We start from the raw sequence: 19,409 nt of genomic DNA, 5'->3' as shown, positions 1-19,409 counted from the left end.
TTATTTTAAAATTTTTAATTTTTTAATTTAATTATTATTTAATCATTACAATTTTTTTTAAAATTTTCAAATAAAATACAAAAAATAATTTAATTTTTTCAAATCTCAAAATAAAAATAATATTTTAACAATATTTTAATGTTATACTATTTTTATTTAATTTTTTCTCTATTTTTCTAAAATCTCATAAAGTATTTTAATTCAAAACATTTAACTACTATTCAAAAAACTATTTTACTATTATTTACATATTTGTTTATCTCATTTTATCTCCTCTCAACTTTAAAAGAAACAACGTTATCAATTTTCTTAGCGTCTCAAACGATAGATTTGTAAATAGAATATTTTTAAATTTACTAATGAGCCCGCGTCCCACATAAGTTACTACCATGCGTTTTGTCACATAATATTACCGGATAAAATTCGAGGATGTTTAAGTTTGATGTATTTTTGTTAAAAATAGAAATTATTATTAAAAAATAATAAAAATGATTAAGATATAAATTTTTTATTATAAAAATAAACTTATCGATTGACATTACTTAACGTGATCAGACGTTAAATTTATTTTATAAGTTTATGTATATTATTTTTATAAAATTTATTTATAAAAATAATTTTTTAAAAAATCATATAAATATCAAACTTTCCACTTATTTTTTAAAAGAAATCATGTGATAAACCCAAAAAAAACTTCGAGCGGCAGCCTGAGCAAAACGCGACATTTCTAGACTGACCGGTTCCTCATGTCCCTTTTGTCTACGACGCTCCACCATCGCCCACGTGGCACACTACGTGTCCCTGCTTTAATGCGTCTCGCACCTTCTCTCGCCAACACGAAACTTCGCACCACGTGTCTTCCAAATCACGTAACCCAAATATGCTAATCGGTATTGATCAAACCCCTCAACTTCGACCTTAAAGCCGTGAGCGAGCGGAAGAAAATGGGTACAAATTAGTTAACTAGAGCGCAAGATGGCTAGCGATGAGTTCAGGTTGGTGTCACCTGCAATAAACCACGAAGGAAAGTTTCCCAGGAAGTATACAGAGGAAGGTCAAGGTGCTTTGAAAAATATATCTCCGCCACTGGAATGGTACAACGTGCCCGATGGAACCAAGGCCCTGGCTCTTGTGGTTCAGGACATCGATGCTCCGGACCCAAGTGATCCGATTGTGCCATGGACGATATGGGTGGTAGCGAACATTCCTCCGACATTGAAGGGTCTTTCCGAGGGTTTCTCTGGGAAGGAAGAGGAAGTGGGTGGTGACTACGCTGGAATCAAAGAAGGGTACAATGACTATAAGGTCCCAGGTTGGCGAGGGCCCAAGCTGCCCTCCCATGGCCACCGCTTCGAGTTTAAACTCTATGCTTTGGATGATGATCAGCTCCATCTTGGTAACAAGGTAGGAACGTATCTGCATCTGCATGCAGCAGTTGTCGTTGTATGTGGACATTAATATATGTCGTGTGTGTGTGTGTGTAGTGTGAGTGTATGAAGTCTACAATTTTGTTCTTGTTTAGTTCAATCTGATCTGGGTTTTATGTACGCTGTAGGTCACGAAAGACAAGCTATTGGATGCAATTCAAGGGCATGTGCTGGAAGAAGCTGTCTTGATGGCCGTTTTCTAATGATCTATTAATTATGCAGCGTCTTTAATTTTGACTCGAGTATCTTTCTCCCTAACGTGAGATTAATAAACCTTTTTTTTAATATTCGCATTTTTAATTCTCTTCCTGATGCTAATGTTGTTTTTTTTTCAAAGAACCATACATTCATTGATTAAACAATCAATATATCTTTGCCTCAACAGTATTATTCGATTGCATAATGAACATCGTAGCGCTGTTGAATTGGTCTCCCTTCTCGTCTAAACAAAATGGCAATGATTTTTCCAAAGTTGCTTTTGAACATTCCAGTCGCGTACAGTAACACCTACTCTTATTACTCTAAGAATCGATTGTCATATCTCAATAGCTTTATAGCAGTTAATATATGGAGCTCTCCATCTATCTACTGAGCCGTAAATTAGTGACTAGGGATATGCAATTTTTTCTTTTGTACTTTAATCAATAATTCATATGATTGGTGTGATGGGATGAAAAGTACATTAATTAGGATTAGTAAAATCCCCTTTAAAGAAATAGGATTTGTTCGAGACCAGATCATTGATCTTGCAACCACTGCTAAAAATCCAAATTCTTCTTCATGAGCTAGCTTGTCTAACAGTTGAGTTACAATCTGGTAGAAGTCCTCACCTTCAGTAATATATACACTTCTGTAGCTTTAAAGGAACTAATACTCCAAGCATCTTGGGCAGCCGGGCATAACCAAAGAACATTAGCAACAGATTCTTCGTCTTTCACAAATAGGACACGGTGATCAACTATCTTCCTTTTAAAGAGATCTAACATTGTGGACATGAAGTTTTTTTAACCGAGTTTGATACTTCCATATCCCATGGTAGCTTTCAAGTCGTGTTACACCAAGCACCAGTAGAGAACTGACCATTGTTGAAATATTTCTCCTCATGCTGTAATAAACTAAGAGCACTTCTGATGGCTATTGTAAAATATATTTTTCTTTAAAATATAAAGAAATACTCTCAAAAGAGGACTATCGGATATTGTATTTTAAAAATGTACATTTTGCATTTTGATACAGTGATCCCGCAACATGTGGAGGATCATGAACTTGTAAACTTTTTTAATTAACTTTATCTTTCCTCGTCCTCGTGCTGATTTTTCTCATTCCTTCAAGTTTCTTTTATTCTCATTTCAAACTCTCTCTCTCTCGCTCCCATGCTTTCTCCATTGCTTGGCACCAAAGACAGAACTAGAGCCTTCCATCTTCCTCAACTTCATTCGTTGCTTCCATCACCGATCATCCATTGTCTTCTGCTTCAAGTTCTGCTCTCATTGTTGAGGTAAACATTAGAGTTTTTTTTTTCTTTTTTTTTTTCCCTTTAGTGTATACCGATTCACGAAATATATGGGTGAAATACGTTGGGTTTTTTGGAATTTCTCTCTTTGTCTCTCACTCTCTCCGAAACGGATGAAAGGTTAAATTTTTTCTTCTCAGAATATGGGTGTAGGAGTTTGCGTGGGTACATGCATATACCGATTCATGGAATATATGGGTGAAATATGTTTGCTTTCTTGGAATCTCTCTCTCTCTCTCTTTCACTCTCTCCAAAACGCATGAAAGCACAAATTTTTTCTTCTCAAAATATGGGTCTACGAGTTTGCGTGGGTACATGATTGTGGGATTTTATAATATATGGAGAGAATTTGCATTTAGGAATGTATGTTATTTAATAAGCAAGAACGATCATGAATCGATGCCCAGATTTTACAGTAAAGTGAGAAGCAATTGTTGCAGTAAAGTGCATGTAATATAAGGGTGAATGGATGCTTATATATTAGTTTTTGGTGTAAAATTAATTACATATCTATTTTTGAAAGAATTTGGTTTGATAAAAACCACACATTTTATAGGAGGATGGCTATTCCAATTGCAAGAACTATCCGTTGCCTGCATCTTTTGTCACTGGTTTTTTATAAGATAAGAAGTATACTAGTTTTGGTTTAAAAACATTTGCACGATCATTTTGTGTCAACTTGTATAGTAATATAGTGACGCTGTGAAATGTAAGGAATTTCCTTTGGATTTAGCTTATAAATTTGGATTAATTTAAAATACAACATAATTATATGACATTGTATATGAGGAGATATTGCAAATATCAAAAGATATGAGAATATTATTGATAGTTAGAGAAGATATTTGAAATGAATAAAAAAGATTAAAAAGTATAATATTTAAATGATATGAAGAAAAAATAGATAAGTTGATGTATGATATATTGTAAAAGTCAATATGTAAAATAGAAAAAGTAGATTTTGGTGATATATTTTAAAAATAGGATGAAGAAGCCATTGAGAGTACTCTAAATGGCATTAGCTAGATTAGTTTAGCTTCTTTAGCATAGATTAGTAGAGAACTGACCATTACTGGAATATTTCTCTTCGTGCTGTAATAAACTAAGTGGCATTAGCTAGATTAGTTTATTCTTCAGCATAAAAAAAACATCATATACAAGTGATAAATTCCACCATTAATGAGTATCCCCATCGATCAGTTAGCTCCTCAACATAAGCGTCAACCATTGCACTTATGTGTGAACAAAATGAGAGGGGCCTCAATCCATGGATCCATTTGTGCTTCCAAATATGCACTTTCTTACTATTTCCAACCCTTCAAAATAATACAATCCTTCATTAAATTTTATTGCAAAACACAAGCTTCTCCAAGCAAAATAAGGTCTTATACTGAGATGAGCATTCAACTCTAATCCATGAGGGAAATATTTGGCCTTAGAAATTTGTTTCACAAGAGAATTAAGATATTGCAATCTCTACAATAGATATTGCTTTTGCCCTTGGAGCGAGTTCATGGAAAAATGGCCATTTTTTTTGTGAGAAATCACTAAAACAGCTTGTGGGTGCATCGTCGGAAATAACTTGCAGGAAAAAAGTGTTATTTCCCACAACAAATTTAACTTGTCGGAATAAGTAAGTTTTATTGGTGGGTTCAGTCGTGAGAAAAAACACTTCTTGTCCGTGGGAAATACTAGTTGGATTAGTTCTCCATCGTGGAAAAAGAGATGTAGTTTCCATGAAAATGTATGTTGGGTGGATTTTTTTCCACAAAGATGTATAGTTGGAACAACCCTTCTGCATCCACATGGCATTGTCGATTTTACTTATCAGTATTCTCTTTTCTTACAACAGCTAGTTCCCGCCAATGGCCAATTATTTTTTATTAGTGCTATTTTTCAAGCCACAACAAATATTTTTAACTTAAGAAAAAAATTATTTTTTACAAGGTTCAATGGTAGAAAGTAGTGTTAGTTCTGATCCTTTTCCCCTAGGTTCTTCCCCTCAGCATTTGGATGAAAATTCTCTAATCCTTGCAGTTAGCTAATGTTTTGATAAATCATCAACCCATAGTTTAGCTAAGAAATGTGCGTCAGAATTATTTGAATACAAATAACAGCTCGTTAGGATGTCCATTAACACTACAATATCCCTATGATAATAAGAATATTTTTTCATAGATGATATGGATATCCATATAATATACAAACATAGTACATGATCCACTTTCAGATGCTAAAAATATCACATGACACTAAAATATCAAGCACATCATCATAATGAACCCATTCCAGATCCAAAAACACACTTTAACACACTTAGTTATCAAGTTTCTGAACAATTTTGAAATACATTAATTGGATGTTGGGGTGTACATCCATTCCGTCCGCATACACCAATAAATTGTCATTCCAAATCCAAAATCTTCAACATAGCATATATATGATGTTCACTATATATATATATACACATATATCTTACAAGTAGACAGACATAGGTTGCTGCATAGTTGTGGATGATTTTGTAATACAATCGTCCCCATTAACAAGTTCCCACGGCTTTAACTTGATCCAACCATTCCTAAGGTAATAATTAACTACAAAAAGAACAAACCTTATAAGCCCATAATTTTCACTTTATCACACTACCTCATGACCTTCATAAACCAGGGGATCTAACACCAATCGAACCTTAAATTTTGATCACTTTATATAATTACCTAATTATAAAACCATCTTCACTAATAAATACTTACTTTGTTAGTAAAGTCATATATCACTCACAACCTTTCCTCAACATATCTATAAAGACTAAGTTATTTTGCCATATTTAACTAGAACAACATGATTATTTTGTCTAATAAAGAGAGATTTTGCCATCTTCAAGCTATAAACTCTTACAAGTGCATGTAGAAGATATATATTCATGGCTTCTACTACCTTTTCCTACAACCAGAGGCACCAAAATAAAATCACATCAGTCAAAACTTAAAAAGAAAAAGTTCAAAAACCTTCAAGGCTAACCCAATTAAGAAGATAGAAATAAATGCAATAGTAGTGAGTTATCCAGATGTTTTGTACATAACTAGGCTGCAAGAAACTTTATCTCTTACACCACTTACCGATGTTATGAAACTGGAAGGAAAAAAGCAAGAGGAGAGAGAATGGTTCAACTGCACAAAGTTACCCTAGAAACATCATAATTGGTACAAAGCCTGGAATGCAACTCCAATAGTTGCCACATTCAACATATGGATCCACGACTCTATCAGTATTTGTAAAGAGTGTTATTACTATAATATGATGAAAATTATCCATATTTCTATTTTTGTTTACACACTAATTACTGAAAATTCTCAATCAATTCATATGCAAGATAAATAACACCCATCAAAAAACATGACCCAAAAGATAGAAAGTACTTTCATAAAAAATAGAAGTCTTATATCCATGCCACTGGTAAGATAGAAATAATATATATATATATATGTGTGTGTGTGTGTGTGTGTGTGTGTGAACAGATCCAATCAAAAGATTCTAGATAACGACAAGAGTAAGGGTGGAAACAAGCAAATATAACGCTCTTAAGCTTGAACCATCGATATACTCACACAGGCTTTGCCAAGAAATCATTAATCAAAGAAGACCAAGCATCATATATGAACCATTTTCCCATACAACAAGATCACAAGTCAAATCACAAACACAAAGAACCCACCCCTAAAAGCGTTGAACGAATAACACGACCCAAAAACCAAAGTTTCAAAAAGAAAGAAAACCAATGTGCAACCCACACACTTTGATGGTAAATAAAATGGGTACCAGAGTATGGCCTTGTTATATAGGAGCAAACAAAGTAACCGAGGCTACTTTTGATAAATCCTAAAACAATAAAACCTAAAAATCGACAAGAACTTTTAACAAACCAACTGAGATTCAAGGATAACTTTACAAATCAGTAATTTCTCACTACAAATCAACTAAAAATGGGCTATATTCATTTATCCCACAAAATAATCAAACCAAACAGCTCTAAAAATCAATAAATCAAACTTTAAAGAAAATTGTAGCTTGATAGAGACAAAGCTAGAAAGAGATAGAGAGATCAGCTTACCATTGAGAGAGAGAGAGCTTCTTGCCATCTTCCTGTGTAAAGAGATATGTAGTTCAATTGCATGTAGTATCTCACGTTTACTGAAGTAATGCATGTAGCTCAATTACACAGAATGTAAAGCACTAAATGAGAATTGATAAAGCACAACCTGAAACGAACAAATGCTTGAACACCACCTAGGGTCTTTGCGAAAAACTCTAATAAAAACTATCACCAAACTTGTTATAAAGAACCAAATGTTCTTAGATTGCAAACTTTGTTTTACCATTCAATTGACGATTGTCAAATCAATGATCAATCATTTTGGTAGTTTAGAGTGCAAGTTGAAAAAACGGAGTTATTTTGTGCAAAAGATATCTCTAGAAATTTAGTGTTATGAGGTGATATTTTTCACTGAAATAAGCTAGCTAAGACATGTGCCCTATACCATTCATTAAGTTAAACCAGCCTATTAAAATAAGAACCCATGCTTCCATACTGGTCTTTGAAGACCCAGGGCTCAATCTCTCAAAACCTCAGTTAAAATTATGTAATAGACGACCCAACAAGCTAATATATCTTTAATCCTTAAGGAATGTGAAACCATTCTAATAAATCCTATGTAACTGAAAAGCCTATGGCATCTCTTTTAACTAATGTGTTTCACTTGACCTCTCCGAAGTCTAATAGGTATTTCAACATGAATCATAAAAAGCAATACATAAAGTATCATATTCTTGGTCCAAGTACCAAAAACACAAGCAGAATTTTTAAGCATAAAAGACATGACATCCTAAACCACCAGAATATACGGTTCTACCAAACTCAACACTCAAATTCTTTTTGACATTTGAACACAAATACAAGAAGAAGTAAAAGAGAAATAAAAGGGGAGCGGATCCTGTATGTTTCGCTTTCTTCAATTAATATATTCTGTAACAATGTCAAATGCAGGTATTTTCTAAAATAAAAAACCTTAAGTTATTTGAAGTTATAACTGAACTAAAGTTTATGGAAACTCTTAAGTGTTGGAATGGCCATAGAAAACCAGGTATCAAGTGAGTACTGACATGCCTCTGCACTACAAAATAAGGTATTAACCTAGTGTAGTATCATTATCTGCAGAAGAGACATTCTCATTAAAATGAGAAAGTAGGAAACAAAACTAAGAAAGAAAATCAAGAAGACCTGATGCCTCTTTGAGTTGCTAGTTGACAATAATAGTGGCAACAGCACGACAAAGGGCACCTCGAGATAATGGAGAGAGAGTATCGGGTTGAAGAAGAAAGAAATAAGGGGGGAAAAGCGAGTTTTTATCTTAAAACTACTTTCTGTAGTTCATTATCGCCTCAAAAAGCTAATAAGTTATGAGTTCAATGTCTTATTTGGCAGAATTATTTGTGGCAACAAAAGGTCGTCATAAAAAGTCATTTTTACTGACGAATTTTTGCTTCTCAAACAAGATCTCGCTATAAAAATGCTTGTTTTTTTCCACGGATAATTTTTGTGTGATCTACTAAGTATTTGCCACCATAGTAGATCTTGAAAAAAAAACTCATGGAAAATGGAAAATATGTTTTAGTGAATAGTCGCCAACATTGTTTTGCAGCTTGCTAACAAAGGTTTGTTGAAACACCTAGATCTTGAACATCAAAACTACTTGCATATTTTGATATTCCCATTTGATCCTAAGAAATCCAATAATACACCAGGATTCTTCTCTTGGAAACTACACCAAAATCTCCTAATCATCTTACTTAGGATCTGGCATAACTTTATTGGGAAGAGAAACACATTAATACTATAAGTAGGAATAGCCTGTAAAACAGCTTTGATGATGACATTTTTTCTTGCTTGAGATAGGAACTTAGGGCTTGCTTGGTTACACAAATCAAACCATCTCATCTCATCTCATCTCATCTAATTATTACAAGTTTTTCAAACTCTCACACAAAATATAATAAACAATTCAACTTTTTCAAGTCTCAAAATAAAAATAACATTATAACAATATTTTATTCAACTTTTAATTTTTATCTCATTTCATCTGTGTAACCAAACAAGGCTATTATTCCAATTTTTAATTCTATACCATACTCGACTTTTAATAGAATGAAATGCTTGAACCCTTGATTTTCCAATTAAAACTAGTAAACCGAGATATTTTTCAAAACTCGTTGTCGTGCTGATACCAATATTAGCCAATAAAGCTCCCTAAGTTGAATATATGTATTCTTGCTGAAGAACACTGATGATTTATCCATGTTTAATTTCAGACTTGAAGCATGCTCATATAAATACAACAAATAAAAAATTATTGACCATTCAAAAGAAATAGCTTCCTGAAAAAAAAAAAGAAAAAAAAAATTATTATCAGCAAAGAAGAGGTGATTGAGTCTTACAACCCCATCTGCTATAGGTACATCTGAGATTAATCCATGCTGCATAGAATTTGAGAGTAGACAACTTACGGCCTTAGCCATATAATGAAAATATAAGGTGATAATAGATCACCTTGTCGCAGGCCAGAGGATTGTATTATATTTCCTTTTGGATCCCCATTCACTAGTTTAGAATATAAGATTAAATTAATACACTTCATAATGAAATGTATCCACTTATCAACAAAGCCCATTTTCCTCATAATAGCTTCCAATAAATTTCATTCTACTCGATCAAATGTCTTATTCGTATTGAGCTTTAATGCTACTCCTTATTGTGTGAAGGGCTTCACATGCAGCAAGAATATTGTTTATTATTAAACAGCCTGAGTGGAATGCACTTTGGATTGGTGAAATGAGTTTTGGAAATGTATGTTTAGGTCTAACTTTTGCAAAAATCTTATACAAGACATTACAAAGACGGATACAATGGAAGTCTGTAACTTTTGAAGCTCCCTTATATTTTGGAATCGGAGAAATATAAGTAGATTTTATGAAATGCAAGCTTTTAATATTAGGATTCAAGCATTCAAGCACTACCTTACAGACTTCTTCCTCAATCAACTCCCAGCTTTGTTGATAGAAACATACAACATAACTATATGATCCAGGTGATTTAAGAGGTCCCACTATACGTATATAATGGTTATCATCTCATTATAAATTTTAATGACCCTATCTAGTAAATAATCTTTCACAAAAGGAACAAGTGTCCTTTAGCCGGAGGTGTTGTTTGGCTCCACTTCGACTCTGACTCTGGTATTGTACATATATTTTAAAAATATGTATTATTTATATTTTGATCATATATACTAATATAGTTATATAGTTATATAACTAGAACTTATATAGTTAAATTAAAAAAGATATTAGGATGAGCTAATTATTATAAATTTATACTATAATATAAATGAACTAATAGTTTAGTATATATAAACATCATAGTGTAACTACCATGCATATACATAATCAATTATAGAAATAAGTTAGACACTAGTATAAAAATAAGTCTAGTACAAGAAGTTAAGAATACGTAATACTATAATATAATAACATGTGATTACACACGAGAAATTATAAATCTAAAATTTAAAATTTCCATGTCTAAAATGTAATTGATAATTGGTAAAATCTAAAATTACTTTATAATGATACCCTCAATGGGTAAATTAAATGCCGTGTCTAAGACGTTAGACGACAATAAATATCGAAGTAATAAAAAGTTATAACATGATCAATTTTATACGTTTATCCCTAAAAAATTTAGATATATAGGCTATAACTTATGAGTAATGATATACTTACAATATTTTATATAATACATTGTACAATAATGTATTAAATGAGGAATATTTTTATAAAATTATGTTATTTTTATAAGATATTTTATAAAAATACTCTTTATTTAACACATTGTTATATAATATGTTGTACAAAATGTTGTGAGTAAATCATTTTCCATAACTTATTGACTCTTATCTCTCTACTTTTTAAGTTTTTAAAAATATGGAGAATAGTTTGACCAAATATTTGGACCTAGTTGGTGAAACTAGTAAGAGAATTAGCATTTGATTGGTTATCATATTCTTTAAATTTTGATTAATATGTAGCTTTTTTACTTTTAACTAATTATTCAAAACTTGAAGTTTATATTGGATTAGTCATCACACTCTTTATAATAATAAAATATTATTATTTTTTATTATTTATATTTTTTTAATTAATTTGTATTTTATTTTTATAATTTTCGATAACCCCTAACAATCATATTCATTTTTATTTTCACAATCTAACAATTTATAATATAATAATCTCATATGTATATAGATAATAAAATCTCATGAATAAAAATCTCATATCTATAATATAATAATCTCAAAAAATATTTTTAAACTTGTTATAATTCTTTTCATATTTAAAAAGAAGAATGAATTTATTGTAGTTTATAATTTGGATGAAAATAATTTAACTAATTTAATATAGAGTAAATATAGATAATATTTGTTAAATTTAAAGATGAAAAAATATCTAACTAATTTAATGCCAATGGTCTTAGGGGAGAGAAGAAGAAAAGGCGCCGAGACACGGAGTTGATCTGTCGCTCAAGAACTTCAAAACAAAGGCCACCCTGCACCAAAAAAGAATTGAAGAGCGAGTCTGTCTGCTCTTGCAGAAAAGTAATCATACTAGGTTTTATCCATGTTTCCACGCTATTAATTAGCAGCCTCACCTTAAATACTGCTGGCCGCGGGCCCTTGTATTCAGTATTTTTCAATGAAATGGCTAATCCAAGGGACACTTGTTACCTGCCATGTTGTCCCAGCTTTGTAGACCTGTTCTGGTTTTATCTTCTTTTGATATGGTTTTGTTAAGTGGTCTTGTCAACAGCCCCTAATGAACGAACATATTGATTTATGTTGAAGTCTTCTGCAGTACCACTGCCCTCACATGCACCAGAAAGTTGTGATTGATGTCTTTCTTGTTTTCAATTTTTTTGAGCCAGAGACTGATGTATGCATGTGTTGATGAAGCTAGCTAGATTTGAGAAGACAGGTGAAGCAGGTAAATTTTTCAGCTGAACAAGTAAAAATAATTAGGGTTCTACCCACCCCCGACGTGAAAACCGGAGCCACATCATGTGCTTTTGCTTGCCCTCGTCTCTCTGTCTTTTTCCCTACCTATCAATCTCGATCGAGTACTACTGTTTTCAGCTTTTTCAGTCTTTTCTTTCTGGGAAGTTCCGTTTCACCATTTATGTTGCTGAATAAAGAATAAATAGAAGTTTACGTTGGATTATTGAACCATGCACAATCACAATCAAGTTCACAACATTTTCATGCTGGCCAGCTTGTTGGCCCCAATTAATTATGCCTTCGATATATACTATATATACAACAACAACAACAATCTTACGAATAAACTTGATATTGGACTGGGTAACGAGAAAAAAGGAATTCCTTTTCATGTATATATAATCAATCACCTTTAATTTTCAAAGATAAGGATGCAGTACTCTTCTCTAGCCTTATAACCATACATATATACATGCTTCTATAATTAGCAACAAACCTAGCCAGATAAGCAAGGTCAACCTAAATAAAACCCTCGAAGGAGCGAAAAAAGAAAAAAAAAAAAAAAAAGACCAAACATGCAATCATGTCAACCACAAGCAAATTAAAGGTAAAGCAAGGTCAAATTAACAAGGCTGACCAAGCTGCAAGGCTTCATATGAATAAGAGTTTTCCCTAACGTACAGACCCCACCATGTATGAAATCATTCTGTTTGATTGTGTAGCGACAAAATAAAGAGATGGAAAGTTTCCCTAGGAAGATACTTCTATTGTTCAATTATTCAACCGATCGCTCACTCATCCCTGTCAAGGAATCATCACCCAAGATACCAGAAGGATTCAACTCCCTGATGTACTTACTTCAAATCCAAGGGAAGTAGGATCTGCATCGGCCACATGATGTATCTTCCGACAATCTCTACGATGCGACACCTATGAAAATTCTCAATGTCATATATAGACTCTAGTACTGTAGCCACCCGCCAAAGGGAAATAAGATTGCATCGGCCTTTTATGCACCTGCAAAGGACTCTACAGTACAACAAACGAAAACTCTCAATGTCCAATGTAATAATCAAAACAACTGAGAATGGGAGCAACTGATATATATGTACCCAAAAATATCTGAACTCGTGGATGCACGAAGAAATATCCTACATGCCACGCCAAAATCGCTATACACATTTTTTAATAATGAGTCTTAACTTCGATCTAAAAACAGTAGTAGAAGAACTTTTGTCCCCAAAACTCCCTTAGTAGGAAGAGCTGGGAGACATTAAGAGCAGGTTTGGAGATGAGATGAGATACAAAATTTTCATCTCATCTCATCTCATCATTACACATTTTTCAAATTCCCATACAAAATATAATAAATAATTTAATTTTTTCAAATCTCAATTCACCTTTTTCAAATCTCGATACAATAATAATATTAAAACACAATATTTTAAACTCTCAAACAAAATATAAAATTCTCATCTCACCATCCAAACCTATCCTAAAGCTCATTTGATTACGTAGTTCAATGAAAAGAGATGAAAAATTTTATTAAAAATTAAATAAAATATTAGTAGAATATATATTTTTAATATTATTTTTATTTAAAAATTTAAAAAAATTAAATTATTTATTATATTTTATGTAAAAATTTTAAAAAATTATAACAATTAGGTAAAATGCAAAGAGATAATTTTAGGTATCCAAATCAGACTCGGTTCTTTTCTTTTCCCTGAGCTTAACGAGAGGTAATTAGGTAACACGAGCAAACATGAATAGTGATTCTCTTTCAGCAAACAGTAAAACCCGAAGTTAAAATGGCTGGAAGCGTACACTTGAAAAGTCCCGCAACAACTTCGTCCTTAGATGGAAGCAGACCATTGATTAATATATGGAAAATGCTAGTTGGCCTACTGATTTGTTTCCTAGATTTGACCCTGGAATTTAATTTTTGTTTAAATGTTTAAAAAGTTAATAGTAAATTTGTGTACGTATTGAAATATTTAAAAAAATTATTTCAAAGAACGGAAGAATGTTTTAAGTTTAACCGTCACGTCCAGCAGTAAACACCGGGCGCAGATTAGCTCGTGAAAAATGCTAGTCTGTCCTGGAGGACGTACTAGCATAAGATATATATGAGTAGTGAGAGGCTAACAATCTATTTACAATTTACCTACTGTTTTAAATATAATAATCTTTTTTATTAAATTTAAGCACATCAATATCAAATGATCAAAAGTAAAAAAGTTAAAATAAAATTTGAAATAATACTATTTTATTACATAATTTGACATATTGATGATATATAATGATGGCACAAACCTTTTATAAATAAGTAGATTTCACTATAAAAAAAATGTGAAAAATCATTTTTTTTAATGGAATTTATTTTTTTACAAAAGAATTATACATTTAGGCTTCTTTTGATTGTTAAACTCATATGAGTTCAACTAGTTAAGTCTAACATCTAAACATCCAACTTTCAAATTATTAAATTTATCTCAACTTAAAATCTCTTTACATGTGAGACTCACAATTTTTTTCAATTCAACACTTCTATACATGTGGGACCCGCAACCTTTTTCAACTTTTTATAAATACATTTAAACTCATTTTAACATCCAAGCACATTTAGGCTGAGTTTAGATGTTGAGTTGAGCTCAATTGAGCTTAGTTCTTTATAAACAGTAGTGAGTTGAGTAGTAGAGTGAGCTATGTGTGACTCATCTAAACTGAGTTTAAAGTGTATTTGAATGTTAAGATGAGTTTAATATTTTTTATGGGAAGTTGAAAAAGGTTGTGGATATCACATATAAAGATGTGTTAAGTTGAAAAAAGTTGTGGGTCCCACGTGTAAGAAGGTTTTGAGTTGAGATGAATTTAGTAATTTGAGTGTTGTGTGTTTAGATATTAGACTCAATTCAAAATTAGACTAAGTTCAGCTGAATCTTACAATCAAACGCAGCCTTAAACTCATTTTAAGTGGATCCTACAAAACTTATTCTATTATTTTAATTTATTATTATTTATAAAGAATTCAACTCAACATCAAAACGTAATCTTAAAATTTTGAAGCGTCATTACTAGTCCTATCCGTATTTGATAATTAAGTACTGCAGGCCCACTTAAAAAATAAGTTGAATTCGATCTTGCAGACTAGTTAAAATAGAAGAGGATGGCTACAGTGACTTTAACAATGGAATCTGCAAAGCAAAAACTTTGCGTATTGCTAATTTATAAGAAGACCTGCTAGCTGCCTGCTGGGTCTAGTCCCCTACGGTAGACATCCGTGTCCTCCGCCATAGATTGACAGAATGACGATATGCCATCCATTCATTCAACATATCAAAGCAGCATTCTCTCTATAAATATGTCCAATAGACACCATGCTTTCTCAGTTCCAACTACGAATCTGAACACGCGCAGTGTGTGAGTTTGAAGTGTCTTTATTGCTGCTAATGGACAACTTTTCCCCTGCAAACCCTAGCTCTGAGTTTTCTTCAGTGGCAAACAGCAGCAAAGAGAAGAAGAAAGGTGGGAAGAGAAGCAGAGGAGTGAAGCTCTCGACTGATCCACAAAGCGTAGCTGCTAGGGAAAGGAGGCACAGGATCAGTGACCGTTTCAAGATCTTGCAGAGCTTAGTTCCTGGTGGGAGTAAGATGGACACGGTGTCAATGTTGGAAGAGGCTATTCACTACGTGAAGTTCCTCCAAACTCAAATTTGGCTTCATCAAACCATGATCAGCTTCTTCGATGAGGATCCATCTAGCTTAGACCTTGCTTCTTCTTTTCCTTCGCAACAGACCTTTAATGCACAAAACAGTTTAGCGGACCAAGAGGAACCATCACCACCAGTACCATTGCCGAATTCCAGCTTCCAATCTCAAGAGACCTTGTCTTTGGATCCTTATGTGAAATACTATCATTGATCACTGGTCCCTTATGTGCTTGTTGGTGTTGTAGTTTAGTCATCCGATGCTTCCCAGAAAAGCATGAGCTGTCATACTGCATGTTACGCGCGAGTATTATTTGATCAGGGGATGCGTGATAATGGAATATTGTAAATTACAATGATTCAGTTTCGCCCTTCATCCAAACATCTCGTAAGCATTTGCAATTCATATATCATACTCGCCAAAGCGATGCATGGAAAGCTAATCAATTTCAGAACCGTTCCATTAGATGAAAAGCGCATGTTTCCATAAATTCAAAACCTCTATATCCATAACTATACATTGGATTGATCAAAATAATAATACAATATTATTTTTTTAATAATAATATTTTTAATTTTTTTTTCATATTTTACAATTACATTAATTATATGTTAATTAATAATTTAATTTGATACTTAAATTATTGTTTTCTAACTTAAATATATTGTGGTTAAAAATTAGAAAATAATAATTTAAATAAATAAAATAATAGTTATAGAGTATGAATAGTGAATCTTCAAATTTGCAGATGAATTGAAATGCACTATAGTTTAAAGTTTAAAATTTTAGTGTTTGGTGAATCTAATGTGATGATTTTAAACATAAATTTTGAAAATTTTGAAAATTGAACTCATTTGATGAGTAATGTTAGCACTATAGATGATTGATGTTGAATAAAATCAAAGCGAGTGGATGTGGCTTGGTTTATTTTTGATGAGTAATGTTAGCACTATAGTAATTTGAGTGTTTTGTGTTATAAGCTGCTTTATTTTTGTTTTAGTAAGTTTTAATGCATGGAAAGCTTGGATGACTAGCCAATGTGTCCTCTCATAATTTTTTTTTAAATTATTAGTAAATTTGCATTTTATTCAACAATTATTAATAATCTTTTAAAATTATTAATAAATTATTAGCTTGGATGATTATAAGTATTTTGCATATTTTTTTTAAAAAATAATAAAAAGAAAAAAAAAGTGCAATTGTGCTATAGCACATATAAGTAGGGGTATAACCGGCGTCTGATTTTGTACATTTTTTAGAACTAAACCAGCATACACCTGTTTTGAAATATTGGACTAATTCACTACAAAAATTGAAACTTCCGATTTTTGGGTTTCAGTTCGGTCTGGTTTTTCCAGGTTTACAGATTATTTATGTTAATAATCATATTATGTTTACATATACTAAATTATTAATCTATTTATATTATAGTATAAGTTTATTATTTTATAATAATTAACATATACTAGTATAGTATTGAATTTAATTATAGTCTATATAAGTTCTAGACTTTTTATATGAGTATATATGATCAAATGTGTAAAAATATATTGACAAAAAGAATATATATTATAATTTATTATGCCATAAATATATTAATCTATATATATATTAAAAGTAAGTTTATATTAATAACTTAATATTAATGTCTATGATTAAGATTGAAATTTATATTATATTAATTTTATATTATAAAATTAAAATTTAGATGTTATATCAAATGATAAATTAAAAATTATAAGGTTAATTTTGATGTTATATCACATGTAAAATTAATATACTTGAATAATCATATTAGAATTTCATGTTATATGAACTAACAATTTAACATATAATATATATAATATAATATAAAAAATTATAATTATATATACCGAATTGGTTTGATTTAAACTGATTTTTAAAATATGAAAATCGTTACCGCATCGATTTAGGAACGATTCTAGTTCTTAAAAACTAGTACCATACCGGATTGCTTATAAGCTGAACGAAGTCCACCGATTCAATATGATCCGATCCGGTTTAATCGGTTTTTATATTTTTTATTATACAACCTTACACATGAGAGGCATTGTAGCATTGTCCTTTAATACATTGGTCCTGCAGCTCATTTAATTCGTTAGTGTTACGAGTTTGGGGCACTTCCATTTCTTCAATTATAAATATTAATTTTCTTCTTTCAATTGTCCTTGTTATTTAATTTTTCATGAAAGTTTCTTGTTGCATCAAATATCTATAAAAGTATTTGCATTGGATTAGTTATCTCAATTTTTAAATTCTGACTAATATTTAATTTTTTTACTTTTAAGTACTAATTACTCAAAATTTGAAATCTACATTGAATTAGCCATTACACTCTTTATAATAATAAAATATTATTATTTTTTGTTATTTATATTTCTTTAATTATTTATATTTTTTAAATACTTTTTATTTTTATTTTTATAATCTCCAATAACCTCCAACAATTATATTTATTTTATCAATTGAATCCAACAATCTATGAAATTAAAATCTCTAGTTGACAGTTTTTGTAGATGTTAACAAAAAATTATTATGCACATTCACAATCCACATGCAGTCAACTAGAGAGACAATTTTGGACATTCATAATGCTAATGTTCACTGCCTGTCAATAATTCTATATAATTTTTATGCACATTCACAATCCCATATGCATAAACCACATGATCACACCCTATAAAACATATCTCCATTCATGCCAGCAAGATCTAACTTCATAATCTCCATATCAATCTTCTTCTTCTCCATATCATTCTTCATTTCATTCTCTACCAGTAATTCAGCCCTATCAAAATGAAAATTGTTGACCTCTTATCTTCTCTCCGCCATGCATATGACTCTGTCATTTCTCATACGAGTTGATGTAATATCTCGTATTTTAGTATATTTTCATTGAATGATTATTTTTAATAATTCAAAAATTTATTCTCTTATTTTATAATTATCGGATATTTAAAATGAGTTATTTTATGATATTTAAATTGTGAAAATTAAATTGTTATGTTTTCTTAATATTTATTTATTATTATGCATTTAAATTGTTCTTCTTTTAAATTAATTGATTGTGGGATTTAATTATTTTATTTGCATTGTATCATTACGTTTAAATTATTTTAATTGAGCTACTGTTTTGAAATAATTTTCGTTGGATCATTTTTGTGACCCAAGATATGAGGATTGGACCTCATTTCTTTCCCTCTATTTTCTCTTTCCTCTCTTTTTTTCTTTTTTTCTTTTCCTTTCTTTTTTCTTTCTTCCCCTGCTTCCTCTCCCACGCGCGACCAGTTCTCCCTTTCTCCCCTGCGTCCACGTCGTTCGTCCATCAGCCGTCACCGTGCGCCACCGTCCGGCTACACCGCCAGTCCCACCTCCTTCCCCACACTCCGGCGATCTCCCCCACCCCGGTTTCCCTTACCCACGCTCTCTCTCTCTCTCCCCGCTGGCTGTGTCAAACCCATACGGGTTGTAGACTTTCTGCGCCGCCGTGCACCGCCGTGCACCTCACCGCCCCTTCCTCCTCCTCCTCCACCCACCGGCGGCCATTCCCCTCCATTTCCAACTCCTCCCTCGCACGATGCAAAGCCGCGGCACCCTTTGAGCTCCTGCGCCGCCGCCGCGCAACCTCCGGCCA

The 19,409-nt window shown here is 31.9% G+C and overlaps 2 protein-coding genes and 1 long non-coding RNA gene across 3 annotated transcripts; 2 read left to right on the top strand and 1 right to left on the bottom strand.

The window, feature by feature from the left end:
• The first annotated feature begins 908 nt into the window (after window positions 1-908).
• Window positions 909-1,720, top strand: LOC121268069 (UPF0098 protein CPn_0877/CP_0992/CPj0877/CpB0906). Its single transcript, XM_041172190.1, has 2 exons — window positions 909-1,404; window positions 1,556-1,720. Exons 1-2 carry the CDS (start codon window positions 976-978, stop codon window positions 1,628-1,630), a joined length of 504 nt encoding a protein of 167 aa, XP_041028124.1. The 5' UTR covers window positions 909-975; the 3' UTR covers window positions 1,631-1,720.
• A 41-nt stretch (window positions 1,721-1,761) lies between these two features.
• On the bottom strand, window positions 1,762-9,199 carry LOC121268070. The gene is made up of 4 exons (XR_005941107.1): window positions 8,680-9,199; window positions 4,550-4,560; window positions 1,935-1,946; window positions 1,762-1,864 (listed from the first exon to the last, which is right to left on the bottom strand). It is a non-coding gene; the product is annotated as an uncharacterized LOC121268070 (long non-coding RNA).
• Window positions 9,200-15,496: 6,297 nt separating this feature from the next.
• On the top strand, window positions 15,497-15,967 carry LOC121267303 (transcription factor LAX PANICLE 1-like). The gene has a single exon (XM_041171148.1). It carries the CDS (start codon window positions 15,497-15,499, stop codon window positions 15,965-15,967), a length of 471 nt encoding a protein of 156 aa, XP_041027082.1.
• Window positions 15,968-19,409: the final 3,442 nt, after the last annotated feature.

This window comes from Juglans microcarpa x Juglans regia, chromosome 5S, assembly GCF_004785595.1.
Source record: "Juglans microcarpa x Juglans regia isolate MS1-56 chromosome 5S, Jm3101_v1.0, whole genome shotgun sequence".
In the NCBI taxonomy this organism is placed as follows: domain Eukaryota; kingdom Viridiplantae; phylum Streptophyta; class Magnoliopsida; order Fagales; family Juglandaceae; genus Juglans; species Juglans microcarpa x Juglans regia.
The sequence above is the reverse complement of the archived record's forward strand: the minus strand, read 5'-3'. Positions and strand labels throughout refer to the sequence as shown.